The 20563-nt window shown below is 34.9% G+C and overlaps 1 protein-coding gene across 2 annotated transcripts; it reads left to right on the top strand.

The window, feature by feature from the left end:
- The first annotated feature begins 3679 nt into the window (after positions 1 to 3679).
- LOC110910056 (putative GTP diphosphokinase RSH1, chloroplastic) lies at positions 3680 to 20321 on the top strand. 2 transcript variants are annotated; one of them, XM_022154777.2, is made up of 24 exons: positions 3680 to 4035; positions 4123 to 4298; positions 5962 to 6108; positions 6885 to 6950; positions 7126 to 7218; positions 8155 to 8286; positions 8588 to 8689; positions 9344 to 9421; positions 9511 to 9582; positions 9655 to 9762; positions 10729 to 10826; positions 10914 to 10974; positions 11070 to 11132; positions 12380 to 12436; positions 13551 to 13652; positions 13768 to 13926; positions 14926 to 15057; positions 15183 to 15269; positions 15360 to 15431; positions 16383 to 16469; positions 17214 to 17676; positions 18446 to 18507; positions 18833 to 18901; positions 19984 to 20321. In XM_022154777.2, the coding sequence occupies exons 1-24, from the start codon at positions 4008 to 4010 to the stop codon at positions 20086 to 20088; spliced, it is 2619 nt and encodes an 872-aa protein (XP_022010469.1). In that variant the 5' UTR covers positions 3680 to 4007; the 3' UTR covers positions 20089 to 20321. The 2 variants fall into 2 exon arrangements, with proteins under 2 accessions (XP_022010469.1, XP_022010470.1); XM_022154778.2 differs by having other exon boundaries at positions 3681 to 4032.
- The last annotated feature ends 242 nt before the right edge of the window (positions 20322 to 20563 follow it).

Here is a 20563-nt window from a genome sequence, read left to right as displayed (position 1 = left end):
ACCACCACCACCCTTCACCGCCACCACTACCACCATTCGTCCCAAACGGTGTATGAATGCAAAAACTATTACTCCACGTAACAATTCACCACAAACCCTTCTTTAACCACCTGATTAAAACTCATTTTCCACATAAATCAGCACATACTTTCCCCACCTTCTATGACTTTTGATGTATAACTTCTGGGTAGCTCTCTAATGTATAAACAAAATCAAACAACAAATGTAAAAAAAAATGGTAAAAATCAGAAACAATTAGAATCCACCACAATCATCATCAAAATCTTTAATTAAATCCCAAAATTCAAACTTTACCCAATTAAATATTTAATTCAACTTTATAACTTGAATTATTCTCGTCAAAATTAAATTGTTTAAATCTGTATCATGAACCATCATCTCCAAAATTAAATTTTTTACCTTCAATCCCCATCATCGGTCACCATCCACAAGCCACCAGCACTCCGGCCGCCACCACCTGCAACTGCCCCTAAAACCACCGCAAACGCACCTTCACCACAACCCAACTTCAGCATCCACATACCACAACCCACCATCACATCCATCTTCACCATCCAAAACCCGCCACCGTACACCTCCCACCACCGCCACCAATCATCACCATTGCACCCACCACCGCTAAACCCACCATCACCGTCACACCCCACCACAATCCACCATCGTACAGAGATTTTTAGAGAGAGAGAGAGTGAGTGCAGTAGTTTTTTTAGAGAGAGAGAGTGAGTGCGAGAGCTTGTGTTAGAGAGAGAGAGAAGAAAAGTTAAGAGAGAGAGAGAGTGAGTGTGCAGAAGTTAAGAGAGAGAGAGAGAGAGTAAGTTAATATCTTTTCTAATTTTACAAAATAGTCTCAATCTATATAATACTTACACAATAGCCCCTTGAATGGTAAAATTACAATAGTACCCTCATGTGCCTTGCACATGACTAGATTTGACCAAAAAAATCTAACCTGGTTTGGCTAAAAGGACAAAACTTGCAAGATTTGGCAACATAAAGGACACCGCCTGTCAATTTTTGCGCTAAAGGACAACGCCTGAAATTTGATATAAACATAAAGGACAAAACTTGTAATTTACTCAAAAAAAATATGTACACGAGTTATTAGTTATCTAACTTTAAAATATGCAAAATGGATCGAAGTATAACACACTCAACTTAGGTGTGTGTATTCTTCCAGTAGCATTATAGTGTATAACCTTTAACCCGTTTAGGTTTAATGTCAATTTCCATCAGTTTTACACGCACTTGATGAATGATTTGCATATATAATACTTAATAATCAACGTATATGATAACATATACACCACATTTATGAGCAAAATGATTTATTAAAACTTTATCAACACTCATGAGAAAATATGTTATGAACATACTACACATTGATTTATTTCAACCTAAATTTGTAATCTTTTTACATGTAATACAAGATGGCCTATGAATATGAATATGATATCCATAAATGTGTATCTCATAAGTAAGATATAAAAATATTAAAAGCAAAGGTAAGAGCCTTTGGGTAAATTGGCATTTTAATCCATTAGTTTTTGTTTAAATTGTCATTTTAGTCCAAATACTTTTTTTTCTTCTTTGAATTGTCATTTTAGTCCAAATACTTTTTTTTCTTCTTTGGGTTCCTGACTTTTCTTTTTTCTTGCCATTTTGAACACATTGCCTAACTTAGTCTAAAAATCAGGTTATAATCAGGGGTATTTTTGGCATTAAATTATTATGAGGTTTATAAATTATGTTGTAAGCTACCCCTGGTTATCACTACACAGCAGTTATGCCAAAAATACCTCTGGTTATAACCAGATTTTTAGACCGAGTTAGGCAATGTGATCAAAATGGCAAGAAAATGGAAAAGTCGGAGACCCAGAGGAGAAAAAAAAAAACTATTTGGACTAAAATAACAATTTGGACCAAACCTCATGGACTAAAATGGCAATTTACTCTTTTCATTATTAAATTTCTTAACCCAAAAATCTCCAAGGAAAAGAAAAACATACAACCATAATTGGGAATCAAAATATGAAAACCTATTAATCATACTTTATAAAAACAAACAACAACATTTATAAACGTTTCCCTATGTTGTGCAAAGTAAGAGTCAAGTTTAGTCTTTTCTTTCTTCCAACTGCCAATAACCGAATTATTAACACCAAGATGAGAGTACCTGAACAACCATGGAGAATGAAAGAATGCAATAGAATATGCATTGCAAAAGGAATAACAAATATTGCATCAGGATACATTGTTATCGGTGGAATGCAAAAAAATGGTAAATCAATCCTTGCGAAGGAGTCTATTTTGTTGGACCAATATCAAACACTCATGCTTTCCAAAAAACTCCGGTTAGTTATCTAAAATCTTCGATCATCAGATGCGTTATTCTGGTCTAGTCGCTTGATCGTCGTCTTCATTATAAAGGAACTATTCATAAAAAATTAGAGACGAATCACAAATTTCAAGAGAAAGAACCCTAATTAAACGAAAGGAAAAATTACAAGTTTTGTCCTTTATATTTTTATCACTTTTCAGGCGGTGTCCTTTTTAATGAATGTTGACAGGCGGTGTCCTTTACTAAGTATTTTGTTGCAAGTTTAGTCCTTTACACCCAACCCAGTTAAAAAACCCTGTTAATTGTTGGGTGTAAAGGACTAAACTTGCAACAAAATACCTAGGTAAAGGACTAAAGTTGGAACAAAATACCTAGTAAAGGACACCGCCTGTCAACAATTAACAGGGTTGTTGTAAAGGACTAATCTTGCAACAAAATACATAGTAAAGGACACCACATGTCAATATTCGTTAAAAAGGACACCGTCTGAAACGTGGTATAAAGATAAAGAACAAAACTTGAAATTTTTCCTAAACGAAAAGCCGATTTATGTAATAATTTCATGTTCGTTTTATTTTCGATTTTTTTACTTTTTAAAGAACTTCATATGTGACTTTCTGTGATTTTTTTTGTTATTTGATTGAATATATGAAATATGAAATTCAGAATGTAATTCAACTCTCTTAGAACTTAAATTTTTAGGGTTAATGTTTCTCAACCCCAATCAGGAGTTTCTAATGTTTGGTTGTGAGATATCTAACCAATGAAAAAACCGAACCCATAGAAAAAAACTCTGGATCCACTACATGATTAAGACATTTCAATCAGCTATCGAGATAAGTGGAATCTTTTATGATGATGTCGCCAGCAATGAACTTGCATGCAATGTAAAACTTTTGTGTAATGAAACCATCGTACATATACTTCTTTTATCGTAAACTATACTGAATACCGGTACCATCACAACTCGACCCGACCCAAACCAATACCAACCGAACAACATCGTTACCGTTATCAGTGTTATCAGAACCATTATCATTCATATTTTTCTATATTACTATAGCATGAATCATACTATAACACTATAGCATGAATCATATTTTTCTTTTAAAACCTGGAATATTAAAACCTGCCAAAACGCACCACTACCTTCCACCGGTCATTTTTCAACAAATATATTTCACTTCACCACCAAATTACCAAAAAAAAAATATCTCCCAAATTTTTTTTCTTATAATATATTTTATTAATTCAACACCAAAATACCCAAAAAAATATCTCCCAATTTTTTTTCTTACAATATTTTTTTATTAATTCATCAACACTTAAATACCTTTTTTTGTGGCTTCCGGCTAACCATTTTCATTATCCTCTTCCTCATATTCTGCATCATCCTCCTCAATTTCACTCAAATCTCTTCATATAAACCCTAATTTCAACAATAATTACGAACACGAATCCTCTAATCCTCCACTGCAGTTAACCTCCGGTGATTCCGCGTGTATTCATCCGATACGATCTGTTGAATCGATTGAATCGATTGAATTGATTGAATTTCAATTTGTTTTGATGTTCGATTCGAGTTTTACAGTCATGCACAGCTCGATTGATTGAAATTACTGTCAGGTTCCGATGCTTGTCGTTGATTATGGCTTCTGCTCCGTTTTTGTCAGGTAGTTTGTAACTGTTTCCGTTTTTTTGTGGTTTTGGATTTAGGTTAGGGTTAGATTTGGTTGAGTATTGAATATGTGGAGTTTTTGCAGTGTCGTTAGAGTGTGTGAGTGTGTGTAAGTATCCGAAAGCGGATGGAAGTGGAAGTGGAAGTGGAAGATATGACTGTAGTTCGGTTACGTGTGCGTGGAAGGCGCCTAGGGTTTTGACTGGATCGCTTGCTAGTACGGCGAATGGACAGAGTGAACGAAGGATTCGACATGCTCATGTAATGCTTACTTTGTCATATACTTATTGATATTGTTGTATTTTGAATTGACTTTTATGTCAGTTTGCTAGATAGTGTGTGTTTTGATTGTAAACTAGCGGTTAAACTGGTCGGTGTTGTACAATGTGTGATTCGTGTTAATGTTGTACAGAGTTATGCCTGCAAATTAGACCTGTTGTTGAACGCGTTCTTCTTCGATGCTAGGAATTATGTAGAATAAGAATCTGTAATAATGTGTAATATTTGGATGTATATGCGTGTTAACTGTTAAGTGACGTGAAAAGCCATAGATACTGTTATGCTCGTTGGAACTAGGAGGTTACTGTAAAGTGTGGAGTCTCATGGTAACTGTTATAGAAAAAGTAGCAAGATATTATCACACATGTTGTCCAAATAAACAAGCTGTTGCTACTACGATGAAGGGGTAGGTTTGTTGCTTATAACTTGATCCCTAATGTAGTTCTGTAGTTGTAGACACTAATACGTGTTTAAGAAGATTGATTCGCTAGTGCGGCCACGAACATAGGTCATTGCCCTTTTGACATGAGTTACATAATGATGTTCCATTTTGTGAGAGTTGAATAAGCCGTGGCATTATCTCCAGATCTGTTTTCTTTGTGTTCATATATTGCTACTGTTACCTAAACAGTAAACACTTGAAATTATCTGTCTAACAGAAAATAAGGTCCTAATGTTTCATCTATAAACGTTCTTTAGTGATTAGTTATTAGAAGATTTAAAATTAAAAGTAGAAGCTGAAGTGCGTGGTCGTGGATTTTAAATGATCTAAATTGTTCTATCATCTCATCTTATGCTTTTATAATTTTATTGGATGTATGCATATTTATACCGAATCATTTAGATTATTTTTATTAGGAAAATAGAAGACAAACTGAAATCTTGAATGATGTTTGACTAAAACAATGAGCAGTCTTGGAGTCAATGAGATAAAATCCTGAAAATACAACTTGCATAAAATCTGGTAATACGCATCATTGAAACTGGAGACGAACAGACTTTTTTTTTCTTTAAATTTCAACTCAGTCAGAATGGAATACATGTGTGAAATGTGGAGATTGTTAGTGTATACACATTAAAGATTTGTTAAAAGTTAGACTATATCTTGTATCATTACCCTCACATAATTTGATCAGCACATTAGTTGGATTTAGAACCAATACAACTGTGAGCTTGAGAGTTGAGAAACTTTTCTTTTTCTGTGTTTTCATTATTCAAATTTTGCTCCAGTTTTTACATCACTGCTATTGATCATTTATACATTTTATAAAGGACTAATATCATAAAATAGTAATGTGCGTTCAGATGGTTCTATGTTGGTCATTGTACAATATATTAAATCTTGTTAAAAAAATGATAGTATCATAGTATGACCCTGAAACAGTTCCGTCCAGGTCATTGTAATTGTCATCGATATTCGAGGTACTATTGTCATATAAAAATGATCAAAATATAACTATTTTCAAAGTTCAATGACTAATTTGGCTTGATAATTTGTACAATGACCAAAGTGGAACATTTGGATAATACTATAACAGGTTGCCCTTTTATGACACTAGCCCATTTATATGTGTTACGAATCTTACGATGCAAATTGCTTTTCTATGCTTAAATATCTATGATTGACTACTAACTTTTGTTTCAGAGATGTGAAGCTTCAGATCGTTTATCTTCACGAAGACCTGTAAGGTCAAAATTGCTCCATCTAGCTTGTAAGAAATGGGAAGTGGGTTCGTCGTCTTCTTCTTTTTCTTCAGGATATGATGAGGTTTCTCCTGAACATTTGTGGGAGGTATGTGAATTTCTTGTCATGCTATTTCTTCTACAAGAAACTATAGGAATAATGTTCAAAAGGTTCAAAAGATGATTTAATAGATAGAGGGGTTATTGCATAAAAAGGTAAAAAAAAACTTTGGTTGATTTCAATTGGGTTTATCACACCAAATGTAACGAACTTCACCAAATTGCCAGTGTATATAATCCACTATATTCTTTCAACCATTCTATGTAACAAACTTATTTCTTGTTGCCACTGTATGTAAGTGACTTCATATGGCAGGTAAAATGGTGATGTGGTACCATTATTTCAATGGTTGCTTACATACATTGGTAACATAATAGATGCATGTTACAATAGTGCTTTGAGATTCTTCTTTTGAATGATTTATATGCTATATGAGATAAGACATGCATAACATAAGTGGTTGATAGAGATCGGATATGAAATAATTGTGATAAATTGAATATAGAGAAATAATAGAAACAAAGGACAGAACCGATTGTATTGCTGAATACGTAAAGGAACAATTACAGAGATAATCCAGGGCCTAGCCCTCTCTCACTGCATAAGCAGGAGCCCTAATGAACGAACGAACAAACTCAATCCTATCCCTAACACGCCTTATTCTCTATTACTTATACTACCCCCATATTACACTTTAGCCCCTTAAGAATACCTATAATTCCCTCTCATACCAGATTCCCATCAGTGGTGCTATATGAATAATGTTATTTTAATTGAGCAGTTGAATAAAGGTTACGAATGCCCTTTTGTTTTGATTACCACAGGATCTTAAACCTGCTATTGCATACCTTGCATCTGATGAGTTAAAGCTAGTGCGCGACGCTTTACATGTAAGTTTTCATAGTCGTCGTCTTTGACTTACAATTTACTAATCGAGTAATTAGCATTATAAATCATTGAACTTGACATTGGCCATTTCATGTCCAGGAAACAGTGTATTTGCAAAAGATTATTATAAGTTTATAGTTAGCGTTGATGATGATTTCTTAAATTTTGTTTGTGTAGCTGGCCTTTGAGGCACACAATGGGCAAAAACGGCGAAGTGGAGAACCCTTTATCATTCACCCCGTTGAAGTTGCAAAAATTCTTGGAGAACTAGTGAGTTGCAAAATACTATGAATGGTTTTACGGAAATAACTAGTTAGACGTCCCATCAGCAATTGGTGGGCCCTTTAACATCTCTTAAAATTTTATTAGATAATGTATGTAGAGGCCATCCAAGTATTCAACCTTTTCATTTAAGCCACCCATATATTAAAACTGCTTTATAGGCCACACATGTACGTATTTGGTTTCATTCATACTACGTCTTGGCCAAGAACCTCTCATATGAAGAAATTGCCCTTCAAGTTTTGAAAAGACAACAATACCTTTTGATGACGTGTCAACGTGTGTTATAAGTTAAACTGGTCTTCTCTTCAAATAAAGTCAAGTGCTTCTTCGTCATCTGGCATGTTTGCCACCGAAATTGGCATACATGAAACCAAATACGTACTTTGTTGGCCTATAAATTAGGTTTAATCAGTGTTGTAAGAATCGTTGGGCGCTAGTCGGCTGGTGGGGTACGGACTAGCGATTAATCGGGATTGAGATTTTTGTATGTAATCTTCAGTTTTATATATATACGCACATTTTTACGTGCATTTTTTTTAGCTAGACGAGTTTTAACCCCTCATCGGCTCAATTTTTTAAGTAGACGATTAATCACCGAAACTTACAAGGTTTGACCGGAAAATGGCCTACATTTGGCCAATAATTGGCCGGAATTTGTCCGGAACCGCCAATTTTTGGCCGATTAGGACTGCCTAGGGCCGCCATTGACCATCTAGTGATTAATTGGCCGATTAGAAGAAAATTACTCGGTGAATCTTCGACTAGCGATTAATTGGCGACTATCCGATTCTAGTCGGGAATATATGGGTGGCCTTGATGAGAAAAAAGATGAATACTTGGGTGGCCTTTACATACATTATCTCCTTTCCTTATATAATGTTGTAATTAAGACCATTAAGCTGACTTAGCTTTTTCATTAAGGAATTGGACTGGGAGTCGATTGCTGCTGGTTTATTGCATGACACAGTTGAAGACACAAATCTTGTTACTTTTGAAGAAATAGAGATAAAATTTGGTGCCGCTGTCCGTCACATTGTTGAAGGAGAAACTAAGGTGTTTTATTTTGCAATAAGGGGTGTTTGGCATTGTGTTTTGAGAACAATGTCTAAGGTGTCCTATTTTTTTGCATATAGGGGGTGTTTGGTATTTGACCAAACAGTTAGATAATCACAATTGGATTCACTATACCCAAACACTAGAACCTGATATTTGCGATTTTAAAAAGCAGTAATCAGATAATCATTTTCATAAAACGCAACTCCAAACAGCCCTTTATTTAGTTTTGCAGTTGTGATTGTTGAAATTTTGTTGCTAGAAGTTGCATGTGTTAAACGTGATTCTAGTTTGATTTTAGGTGTCAAAACTTGGAAAGTTGAAGTACAAAAATGAAAGTCGCTCAATACAAGATGTGAAAGCTCACGATCTTCGACAAATGTTTCTAGCCATGACTGAGGAGGTAAGATATTCATGGAATTCCTAAGTTTGTACTTATGTCAAGTGCTATTTGCATGATAAGATCACCGACTTTGATCTGATTTTTGTTTTGGGTAGCCAACTTATTTTAACCCTGAAAAAACCATAAAAGTGTATATATATATATATATATATATATATATATATATATATATTAATTATAAGTAGGGTTTTATTACACAAGAAGGTAATTTACTTTCACCTTTATGTTTATATAGTTCCAATTCTTTAGCAGGTAAACTGATGATGTGGCATGGTAGCACATTCCCACACCATCAGAAATCTGGTTTCTAGTCAGTTTTAACTTTTACCTGCTATAGAAGATTACCTAAACACAAAGGTAAAAATTGGAAGAATGTTACATGCAATGGAAAAAGAATCATTTATTTTTCTACATAGAATGACGAAAAGGTGAAAGTACGTTATATATAGGTGTAATTATTCCCTAAGATAACGGCTTTTCAGGTGTTCTGCCAGAAAAGGTCAACATGCTCAAAAGCATCAACCACATAATAGTTTTTGACCTTTTTTCCGGTCAGATTATCTTTCATTGTAAGTTTTGAAAGTTGGCTACCTAAAATCCTAACTTTTTTTTTTTTGCGTTTGCATTGTTTTCATTGAAAGTTGCTTCTTTCAGGTGCGGGTGATAATTGTTAAATTAGCAGACAGATTACATAATATGCGGACTCTTTCACATATGCCTTCACATAAGCAGGTGGGGTTAAAAACTTAAAATTGGTCAAATACCTTTACAGCTTTATTATACAAATTTGCATCGTTCTGATGGATTTTTACGATGTGCAGTACAGCATTGCAATGGAGACGCTGCAAGTTTTTGCTCCTCTTGCAAAGCTCCTAGGAATGTACCAAATTAAGGTATATCTAAAATTAATATTTGAGTCCTCTTTTTACTGTAAATAAAATTAACATTGTTTTCTTTCCTTGCAGTCTGAGCTTGAGAATCTATCCTTCATGTACACAAATCCGCAAGATTATGCTACAGTGAAGAGACGGGTTGCAGAACTTTGTAAAGAACAGGAGAAAGAAATTGAAGAGGTAGTTTAGTCATAAATGAGTTTTCATACACATACATACATATTGATATATGTGTGTGTATAAACTTATGCATGTATGTATTATATTTAACCATTCCATGCTAAATAGGGAAATTGGCCTGTAATAATCCCACCTAGACCTTATTGGCCATTAATAATCCCACCTCAGAATATTCCCTCCACCAGTCCCACCTTTCACCTATTTTTCCTACAATGGTCCCCCGTTAAAAAAACTTAACGGAGTTAAGCTTTTTTCCAAATTACAAACAAATTTTTTAGGGCTTTTGATCAGAACGATGATACAAATCCATTGATGTAAAACTTACTTCGAATTGATGTTCCAAGTGACTTGATTTTGGTTAATTGAAAAATTAAACACCCGAATTGAAGCGTCGTTTTCATCGTTTGGAGCATCGTTTCGAGGCAAGTTTTGCATCAATGGACTCGTATCGTCGTTCTAGTCGAAAGCCCTAAAAAATCTGTATGTAATTTGGAAAAAAGCTTAACTCCGTTAAGGTTTTTTAACGGGGGACCATTGTAGGAAAAATAGGTGAAAGGTGGGACTGGTGGGGGGAATATTCTGAGATGGGATTATTAATGGCCAATAAGGTCTAGGTGGGATTATTACAGGCCAATTTCCCTGCTAAATAAAGTAAAATCAGTTACTTATAATAGTCTGTGTTACTAAATAAACAATAATAAAACAGCGTTATTACTGTGATTCATGGTCAATCATCTTGATGCATAATGTTCTCTTAGTTTATTTACTGAAACAGCTTAATGGCAGATAAGTTAATTAAATTATTTTACTATAGAATGGGTGAATATATAAATTTGGTGTTTTGAAAGGCTAATTATGAAATTTAAAAGGATCTATGTAAAAATTTGAACTTCAAGGGCTGCCAGTTAATACGAAAAGTTAATGTAAAGTTACATGTTGATGGCTTATTGTTGCTTCTTGTTTTAGGCAAATAAAATATTGATTAAGAAAATTGAAGAGGACCAGTTCTTAGACCTTATGACTGTGAAAACGGAAGTGCTTTCTGTCTGTAAAGAACCTTACAGGTAAGTTGATGGATATTTCTTCCTTAGATTTTTGTTTCTAAAACCTCCAATTTTATTTTATTTAGTTTTCAACTCTTATGCTTGCAGCATCCATAAATCTGTAGTCAAATCAAAAGGTTCAATAAATGAAGTTAATCAAATTGCACAGGTAGTTAAAAATGTGGTCAACAACAGTTTAACTAGAATTTGGAGTTTCTTCTAGTTTTAATCATCTGAAATGTTTTTTTGCATTCTGGTTAACAGCTGAGGATTATTGTTAAACCCAAGTCTTGTGTTGGTGTGGGCCCGCTATGTAATGCACAACAGGTAAAGTTTACACTTTCCATGCTTGTGCAAACTGCACAGAACAGAAATGAACTTTACACTTTTTCCTGATTACAGCAATCAACTTTAAATATGCGGAAAATGGAAACAAACTTATGTATATGCTGATTGGTAAAGGATCAAATAAAAACAAAATTAACGTACGAAACGTACGCATTGAGGGAAAAAGCAAAAAGTGGCGGTGTCATTTTGGTAATTATCAGCAACTTCAAAATAACTGGGGAAAAAAGCAAAAAGTGTCTTGTAGAGTAATTTTGAACATCTGTAGAGTAATTTTGAGCATCTGTAGAGTAATTTTGGGAAATGTAGGGTAATTATCAAATTACTCTAGTAGAGTAATTTTGACTTCTGCAGAGTAATTTTGGAAAATGTCTTGTAGAGTAATTTTGTTAGCATTTAGTTATGGGGTTTAGCTTTATGGTTTAGTTTTTAGCTTTTAGTTGGGGGGGGGGGGGGGGGGTTAGTGTAATTTTGATAATTACCCTACAATTTTGATAATTACCCTACGCGATCAAAATTACTCTACATGAACATTTACAATGGTTTAGGTTTTTTTAGGTTTTTGGGGGGTTGGGGGGGGGGGGGGTTAGTGTACTTTTGATAATTACCCTACAATTTTGATAATTACCCTACACGACCAAAATTACTCTACATGAACTTTTACAAAATTACTCTATAGAAGCTCAAAATTACTCTACTAGAGTAATTTTGAAGTTGCTGATAATTACCAAAATGCCACCGCCACTTTTTTTGACTTTCTTTCAATTCGTACGTTTATTTTATTTTCACAGGAACTTAACTCTATGCTGATTTGCATCTTGTTTGTGGTTTTTCTCTATATGTATATGCCATGTGGCATCTAATGCGACATTTAATAATTGTTTTCAGTATATATTTGAAGAAAGATCACCTTTTTAAACCTGTAAAAAAATTGTTTTTGAACTTCTTTTCAAATAAGCATTTTTACATATGTGGTGGCTAAACAAGGTATCAAGGGAGACATTAGCAGTTTACGGGTAAACTCAGTTAAAATGAGGCTGATTGCTAAAATGGGTAATTAATTGTAAGTTGGATTCTTTATTGCCCCTAGTTTAAAGTTAATTGCCAAAAATCTGAGACCAGGGAAAAAGTGTAAAGTTAATTTCTATTTCATGCGGTTTTCCCTTGGAGAAATCTAACATACGAATTCATGTTTGTTTATTTTGCCTCATAAATGCTATTTCATGCAGATTTGCTACCATGTTCTTGGGCTGGTACATGGAATCTGGACGCCTGTTCCTCGATCTGTATGTATACTGGCCATTTTTTCTTTTGTTTTAACTTATTTTAGTGGTGGCATTTTTGACCCTTTTATATATAAAAGGGTTGATTTTGTTTGCTTTTTTTTTTTTTAATCTCAAACAAACCATACGGGTAAAGTCCAAAAAATGAGTTAAAAAACAGTCGCGTTAAGTGTGCTGAAAACTGGTTGAAATTAGCCTAGATGTATTTTTATTGCATACAGTTATCTGAATTCACGGTGTGCAAAAAAAAGTTGGATTAATACCTATGCAGTTAATATCGGTGATATATCGGTGAGATATCGGTTATATCGGTCATATCGGTCCCCTGGTAAAATATGGGTGTCAAATATCGGTCAGAATATCGGTACCGATATTATCGGCGATATTGACCGATATTTGACCGATGTAACCGATATCTAACGGATATTTGACCGATATAACCGATATATCACCGATATTTGATCGATATAACCGATATATCACTGAATTATTATTGTTAAATTGCTACATATGTAAATTTTGCATTGTCTTAAAATTACCGATATCCCACCGATATCTCACCGAGATAACCTATATCTCAAATATCGGTCCTTGACCGATATCCGATATTTTACCGCATTAACTGCATAGATTAATACTGTAATATCTACAGTCGTAATCATATTTAAGACATCCACTATTAATAAGAAAGGGCAAATGAAGTAAAAACCCTATGGTCGTTTGCTGAATTTGAACATAAGTCCCTTAATTTCATTTTGCATGGTTTAATCCTTTAATTCGAAAAACTGAAGGACAAGGATCTCTTTTTAAAATTTAGGGAATTGATCATGCAAAAATGGGTCTATTTGTTGAGCTTTTACAAGTTTAGGGACTTAATAATGCAAAGAAGTACCTGTTTGCTAACAATAAACTCCAGGGACCTTTTGATTGATCTTTTATAAGTTAAGGGATTTAATCATGCCAAGATAAAGTTCAAGGACGTATGTGCGAGTTCAGCAAAAGTCCAAAGGGTTTTTCGACATTTGCCCCCTCTAGTTTTTTACCGAAACTCAGCTCCTTCTCTTGTTCATGTTGGCAATAAATCAAATAACAACATTTTCATGTAACTATTTGACAGATGAAAGACTACATTGCAACCCCAAAACCCAATGGCTATCAGAGTCTTCATACTACTGTAATTCCTTTTCTGTACGAGAGCATGTTTCGTCTAGAAGTGCAGGTAACTTTCAAAGGATATAATAGTCATTCTTTACTTAGTGACTTAGTATTTGGTTTGGTATTTTAGAATTATATATTGTCTTTATATGCATCATCCATCATGTTATGTTTTGCAGATTAGAACTGAAGAAATGAATTTGATAGCAGAAAGAGGTATTGCTGCTCACTACAGTGGGAAAATTGTCGTTAATGGTTTAGTCAGAGATACAATGGCTAATGACAGAAACTCGAGAGGGAAACCAGTCTGCCTTAATAATACAAATGTGGCCCTAAGGGTATGATAGTAAATTTACTCATAAGCCTATCTTTGAAATCAAATATCTCTAAATTATAGGAGCAATTTCATATGTAACCCTTTAGAAGTTCAAAGCTCCATACGTATCCTTCTAATCTTGTTAAAAGAGGGGGATGGTTAATCATGCATCATGTGGTGGCGTTGATAGCTTAAAGACAAAGGGGTACATGCACTAATCGGCCTTTGGGTATGTTTGGCAAAAGTAGCTGGTGGCTGGTAGCTGGAAGCTATAAGCTGGTAGCTAGTGGCTGGAAGCTGGTAGCTGTAGCTGTAGCTGGTAGCTAGTAGCTGGTAGCTAGTAGCTGTAGCTTTTTAGATATATTTGATGTTTGGTAGAGTAGCTGGAGCTTTTAATAAAATGTATAAAATTACCAGAATGGACATAACTAAAAATTTAGAAAGTGGGTGCATTAAAAAGTTCCTTATTTTTAGAGGTTAAAATAGTCATTTTTTCCCTAAAAGCTTGTAGCTCCTTCTAAACGCTACTAGTAGTAGCGTTCAACCAAAAGCTTCAAGCTCCTAACCTAAAAGCTTAAAGCTCCTTCAACCAAACAAGACTTTTTATTGAGTATGAGCTTTTTCTTAAAAGCTTAAAGCTAGAAGCTCCTAAAAGCTCTTAAAAGCTCCATGCCAAACATACCCTTTGTCTCAATTGCTGAGTGTTATGTGCCTTATGTCCAAGGCTTGATGCAAAACTACTAGCGAGCCGGGGGTCTCACTGGAAGCAGCCTCTCTATTCCTACGGGGTAGAGGTAAGGTTGTCTACATCTTTCCCTCCTCAGACCCTATCTTAGCTTTGCTATTGGTGGGATTTACTGAGGATGATGATGATGAAACTGTAAATACGGTATTATGAAATTTAGAAGGATACATAAGAAGTTCTATTTTTTTAAGGTAGTTTGTGTGTGTGTGTATACACACATATGTGTATGTGTGTGTGATTTATCCTAAGTTATATGGATAAAATTTGAATTTTCAGATCGGTTGGCTCAATGCGATTAGAGAATGGCAAGAGGAGTTTGTTGGACACATGAGCTGTAGAGAGTTTGTAGATACAATCACCAAGGATCTTTTGGGTAGCCGTGTTTTTGTTTTTACGCCAAGGGGGGAGGTAAAACGATAATTTTTCTTATTATTTAGAGGTGTGGCAAAATGAGCGAATTGGGTCTCATGGGTAGAAATGGGTTCTGACCAAACGGGCCGGGCTGACTTTATTCTTTTCACATGATGTTATAGATAAAAAATCTACCCAAAGGAGCAACTGTCATTGACTATGCTTATATGATACACACTGATATTGGAAACAGTATGGTCGCTGCAAAGGCAAGTCCTTTCTGTTTAATGAATTTCTTTTCCATTTTTTTGCGTGTGAAGGAGATCTGAAGTATACTTAATTTTTTTAATTATCTACAGGTTAATGGAAATATTGTACCTCCCTTGCATGTGCTTGCAAATGCTGAAGTTGTGGAGATAGTGACTTATAATGTTAGTTTTTCTCAACCATCTTACAACTACGGGTGTGCATGGGTCGGTTTGGGTCGGTTTTGATCAAAAACCATAACCATAACCATAACCGCGATATCGGTTATTAGATAACCATAACCATAACCGATCGGTTATGGTGGTTATGGTTATTCGGTTCTGATGGTTATAGCGGGTCGGTTATGGGTGGTTAACCGTGTATTTAGCTTAGCTAAAAATAGCTTAATTTTTTAACATGGACTAAATTGTTATTGCATATTTGTATATTAAATAGTATTAAAAATACATATAATCTATAATATTAATACCAATTATTATCGAATATTCAGATAAAGTGATATGATACATTTCATAAATTCAAATAAACATTCAACCAAAACCACAAAATGATATGAAAAACCCATAAGTACTAAAAAATCTTCAGTCAAACAAATATTAAAAATATGGTGAAAAGTCCTAAATCCTACAAAGATCTATTACATGTCGGTTCGGTTCGGTTATGGTGGGTATGGAAAAAATGACAATCATAATCGACCCGCTACTTTCGGTTTTCAAAAAAACCATTAACCGACCCACTGGTTTTTTATTTGGTTCGGTTTTTTCGGTTCGGTTTTGTCGGTTCATTAGGTTATGGTTTGGTTAATTCGGTTTTTTGCACACCCCTACTTACAACTATTATTCAAGAATAAGTAACATGGATTTTTTGTTCTAGTAACGGGTTAGGTAAAAAGGGTAAGTTTTGATTGAGTCAGGTCTGTTTGGTCTGAAATAAACTCTGTCTGGACCTCTTTTAACCTTTTTAAACAATTAGTGTGATAAATACGATTACAAAGATCAAAATTTCAATAAAATGATTTAAAGATATTAAAATTACATTTTAAACAACTTTCAACCCATTTGACAGTTTCTTTTTAACTACATTATATTTTTAATTTTATTTTTTTTAACTCTCAGGCACTCTCTAGCAAGTCAGCTTTCCAGAGACACAAGCAATGGTTGCAACATGCAAAAACACGCAGTGCCAGACACAAGATTATGAAAGTAAGTTATCTTGAATAAGAATTGTTGTATGTTTCTACTTGGAGATGAAAAAAAGGGGCTGGGTAGTGCAGGTAACGGGCCAGGTCGGACACATGTAATTTAATTATATGGCTTAAAACGTGTCGCGCTGGGTTAACACTTGACACTAAGCAGTTAATGCGGTAAAAAATCGGATATCGGTTATCGCGGTGGGATATTGGTAATTTTAATAATTAATATCATGCAAAATTTATATATATAGCAATTTAACACTAACAATTTAGTATACTTGCAAAACAATAACAAATTAACCTTGTGCAACTTGCAAAACAATAACAATTGTAGCAAGTAGGAACTGAGTAAGACTTAAAACACTAACAATTAACAATTAAGCCTTAAAACACTAATAGCAGCAATAAGAAGAAAGACGAATGGTAGAACTAAGAAGAAAGGTACTGACATCGGGAAATCGGTGATTTTCTAACCGTATTTTGCACCGATATCTCGACAGGGGACCGATAACCAATATATCACCAATATATCGGCGATATTAACGGCGCCCTTGTTTAAATAAATTAATTTAGAAGGTTTTATGCGTAAAAATCACACTTTGTGTGGCTTTCAATCCATTTGACTCGTTTCTTTTTATCTGTAATTTTTTCCTAACGTGATCCGTAAATCCGTTAGAGATTAAGGTATAACCTGAATCCACTAATTCACAAGTAATTTGGTCCTATATATAAACTGGCTTCGTTTTGTGTCCAGTTTTTGAAGGAGCAAGCTGCTCAATCTGCAGCCGAACTAACAGCTGAGTCTGTGAATGAATTTCTTGCTGATTCTGGAGACGATAGTGAAACCGAAGAAGTTACCGACTACTCTAAAGGGACCCAACACACGTGGGAAAAGATCCTCATGAATGTCATGGAAATGTCATCCATGAAGATAATTGGTCAAGATATCTTCCAGTTTAAAAACGGTAGTGGTATTAAGGTTCCCAAGGTTAATGGAAAACATAACAAAAATATGAAAAATACGAGTCTGACCAAGTCAAAGGAGGACCCGCTCTCTCAAGGGAATGGTGTTGCTAAAATGATATTTGCTGATGTTCCAATGTATAAGGAAGTGTTACCCGGTCTTGAAAGCTGGCGTGATGGGAAAGTTTCGTCATGGAGTGATTTTGAAGGACACTCTATTCAATGGATGTGTGTCGTTTGCATAGACCGAAGAGGTAATTGTTTATTTATTCTTTTGGATTATTATTGATTACCATTAGTTGTTGCCCTAATGTGCAAGCATATGACATAACTATTAGTTCTATATTGCTTAAGCACCCTGACAACTACGGGTGCAAACGAGCCGAGCGGCTCGCGAGCTGCTTGAGATAGTCTCAAGAAAAAGCTCGTAACGAGCCAAGCCTTATCGAGCCCGAGCCGAGCTTGAGCCTAAAATAAAGCTTGTTTATTTTTCGAGCCCGAGCTCGAGCCTGGCATGTGAAGCTCGCCAGGCTCGTCGAGCCTTACCGAGCCTTATTAGTGTAATGTTGGTTTTTATTAATATTTGATAACATTTACCCCTTTTTTAAGTTGTCTAGTAAACAAGCTGGGCCAAGCTTATTTAAACTTATTTACGAGCCGAGCCCGATCCTAAAAGTAAGCTTGTTTAGTAAAGGAGCCCGGGCCCGAGCTTTACTTATCGAGCTCACGAGCCTAAACAAGTCTATTATTTATATTATTTTTGTTTAATATATTAACTAATAGATAATAAACGAGCCGAGCTCGGCTCTCGTTTGCACCCCTACAGTGACAACTAGTATGATCATAGAAATACTAATGATCTGATCATTGCTACTTGAATTTGTAATAATTAGTTTCTTAATTAGTGTTGTATCATTATTACACCACTTTAACATCTGTATACCCCCTGACACAAAAAACAGTTAAACTTCAAATCTTTTGTGTAACTACTACTACATGTGATACTAATTGACACATTGATAGGTATGCTTGCTGACATCACAAAGACCTTAGCAGACGTTGGTGTCACAATATGCTCATGTGCGGTGAGTCATAAAGTCATTAACCTCCCCATTTCTGCTTATATACAATAGCAATTTAGAGGTGGTGATTTTGACCCGTTTGCTTAGGGTCGATTATGTTTGATCTTAAACGGGTCAAATCAAATATTTACCTTAGGAAAAATATCAAATGGGTTGAAGGTCTGGTCACCCAGTTGAATTTGAATTCATATACCCTCCTAAATTTTGTTATTAAAAAAAAATTAGATTTTTATCGTGGTAATATAAGCTTTTGTAATCATATATTCATATTTAACGCATCATTTATTCCTATAGAGTCCTTAACATGTTTTTTTATTGTTAATGATAGGCGGAGGTGATTAAAGAAAAAGGAATGGCGGTTATTCTCTTCCATGTTGAATCAAGTTTGGACGACATGGTATGTGTTATTAAATAAGGATAATGTATGCATAGGCCTGAGTATCAATCTAGTTTTGTTTATGCTAATCCTAACCAAAAAACTTGCCGGATATATGTAAAATGACAAAAATGGCTCTAATTTTCATATTATAATTAAGGGTTGTTGGATTTAAATAACCTTAACTTTCACCATTTGGCCGATAACACTCCCAACTTAAGAATTGTACACCACCACTTTCAACTTATTTTCCTCTAGCACTCCCAAATTAACTGATCCTAATCCAATTAGCTGACGTGAGATGTCACGTCACTAAACAAGTGCCACATTAGATACCACGTCATCAAAAAACCACGTCATATGCCACATCACTAAATAACATGGCCGGCCCTGAGAATTCATGTACCCTGTTCGAGCTCGAAAAAACGTGCCCTTAGGCCTTAACGAAATTGGGTATTGGGCTCATTAAAGGTTTTAACCTAATGGCAATGGGCTAATAACTAATCTAAACCATAAAAATAGTTTTGTAAGTGGGTCAATGTTGGTGTTTGTATGAGTATACCCTATTAATTTTTTTTATTTTTACATTTACATATTGTTTTTTTTTTTAAATAACGTGCCCTTCGAAGCATCGGGCCCTGGCCGGTGGTCCTCCCCGCCCACCCTAAGGGCCGGCCATGCTAAATAAGTACCACATCAAGGCCACGTCACTACACAAGTGCGACATCAGCAAAAAAAACTAACTAGGTTAGGGTTTAGTTAGCTTGTGAGTGCCAGAGGAAAATAAGTTGAAAGTTGGGAGTGGCATGGTACAATTCGTAAGTTGAGAGTGCTATTGGCCAAATAGTGAAAGTTGAGGTTATTTAAATCCAATATTCCTATAATTAAAATGTTGACACCTCATCAAGTGTATTTGTACGTTTTTCAAATTTAGGGCATTTTCGTCATTTGCAAGTTTTTGGCCGGAATTGGTATACGTATTCCTGGGTTTTTGCAATAAGCAAAGAAACGCTTTTATCAAGCAATCCCATAAATCCTCTAATATAATAAATTTTTGCTCTATCCGAAACGTTATAAACTGTATGTTTGTTATGTGGGTCCAGGTTAGCGCGTGTTCGCGTGTAGATATGGTCATTGGGGTCCTAGGATGGTCCACGGGGTGCAGCGTACCTGGGCTAACTGAAAGTAGGCATGTACAAGAATGTTGATCATGTAATGTGGTCAACGGAGGTTGACCAAGATTCTTTCTTTGGTACTTTTCATGTATGTAGGTATTTAATTGTCGTATATTTGTCCAACCATGATGATCAAAGTAACCAAATGTGTGTAGAGGCAGGTGGAGTGTATATAAAGGAAGAGAAAAAGAACTAGTTGTGAAGATGAAGAGTATACATGTAAAGATACTTGGAATGATAATAAAGTTTACTAGATTGTTAAAACCCGAAAAGCGTTTAGAGTAATAATCTTCGATTCGATGTGCTTTTAATAACATTTAAAGCAATAATAACCGAACTTTCAAAGACAAGGATGCATGTAGGTGGAATTAGGCTTGTAAACAAATCAAACGATCACGAACTTAGGTTTGTTCGTGCTCTTCCGTATAACTTTAACTAAAAGAACATGTGAGCGGACAAATTTTCTTGTTCATGTTCGTTAATTAAGAAAAATGATTATGTTTGTGTT

Source organism: Helianthus annuus, chromosome 15 (assembly GCF_002127325.2).
Source record: "Helianthus annuus cultivar XRQ/B chromosome 15, HanXRQr2.0-SUNRISE, whole genome shotgun sequence".
NCBI lineage: Eukaryota > Viridiplantae > Streptophyta > Magnoliopsida > Asterales > Asteraceae > Helianthus > Helianthus annuus.
This window is presented reverse-complemented; position numbering and strand designations above follow the sequence as displayed.

What these genes read in the sequence shown, in the direction of transcription:
- LOC110910056 (XM_022154777.2), top strand. Translation starts at nt 4,008, where the DNA reads ATGGCTTCTGCTCCGTTTTTGTCAGGTA. An exon ending in CGCTATGTAATGCACAACAG is followed by an intron (nt 11,133 to 12,379) that starts GTAAAGTTTACA and finishes TATTTCATGCAG; the next exon opens with ATTTGCTACCATGTTCTTGG. An exon ending in TCACAATATGCTCATGTGCG is followed by an intron (nt 18,508 to 18,832) that starts GTGAGTCATAAA and finishes TGTTAATGATAG; the next exon opens with GCGGAGGTGATTAAAGAAAA.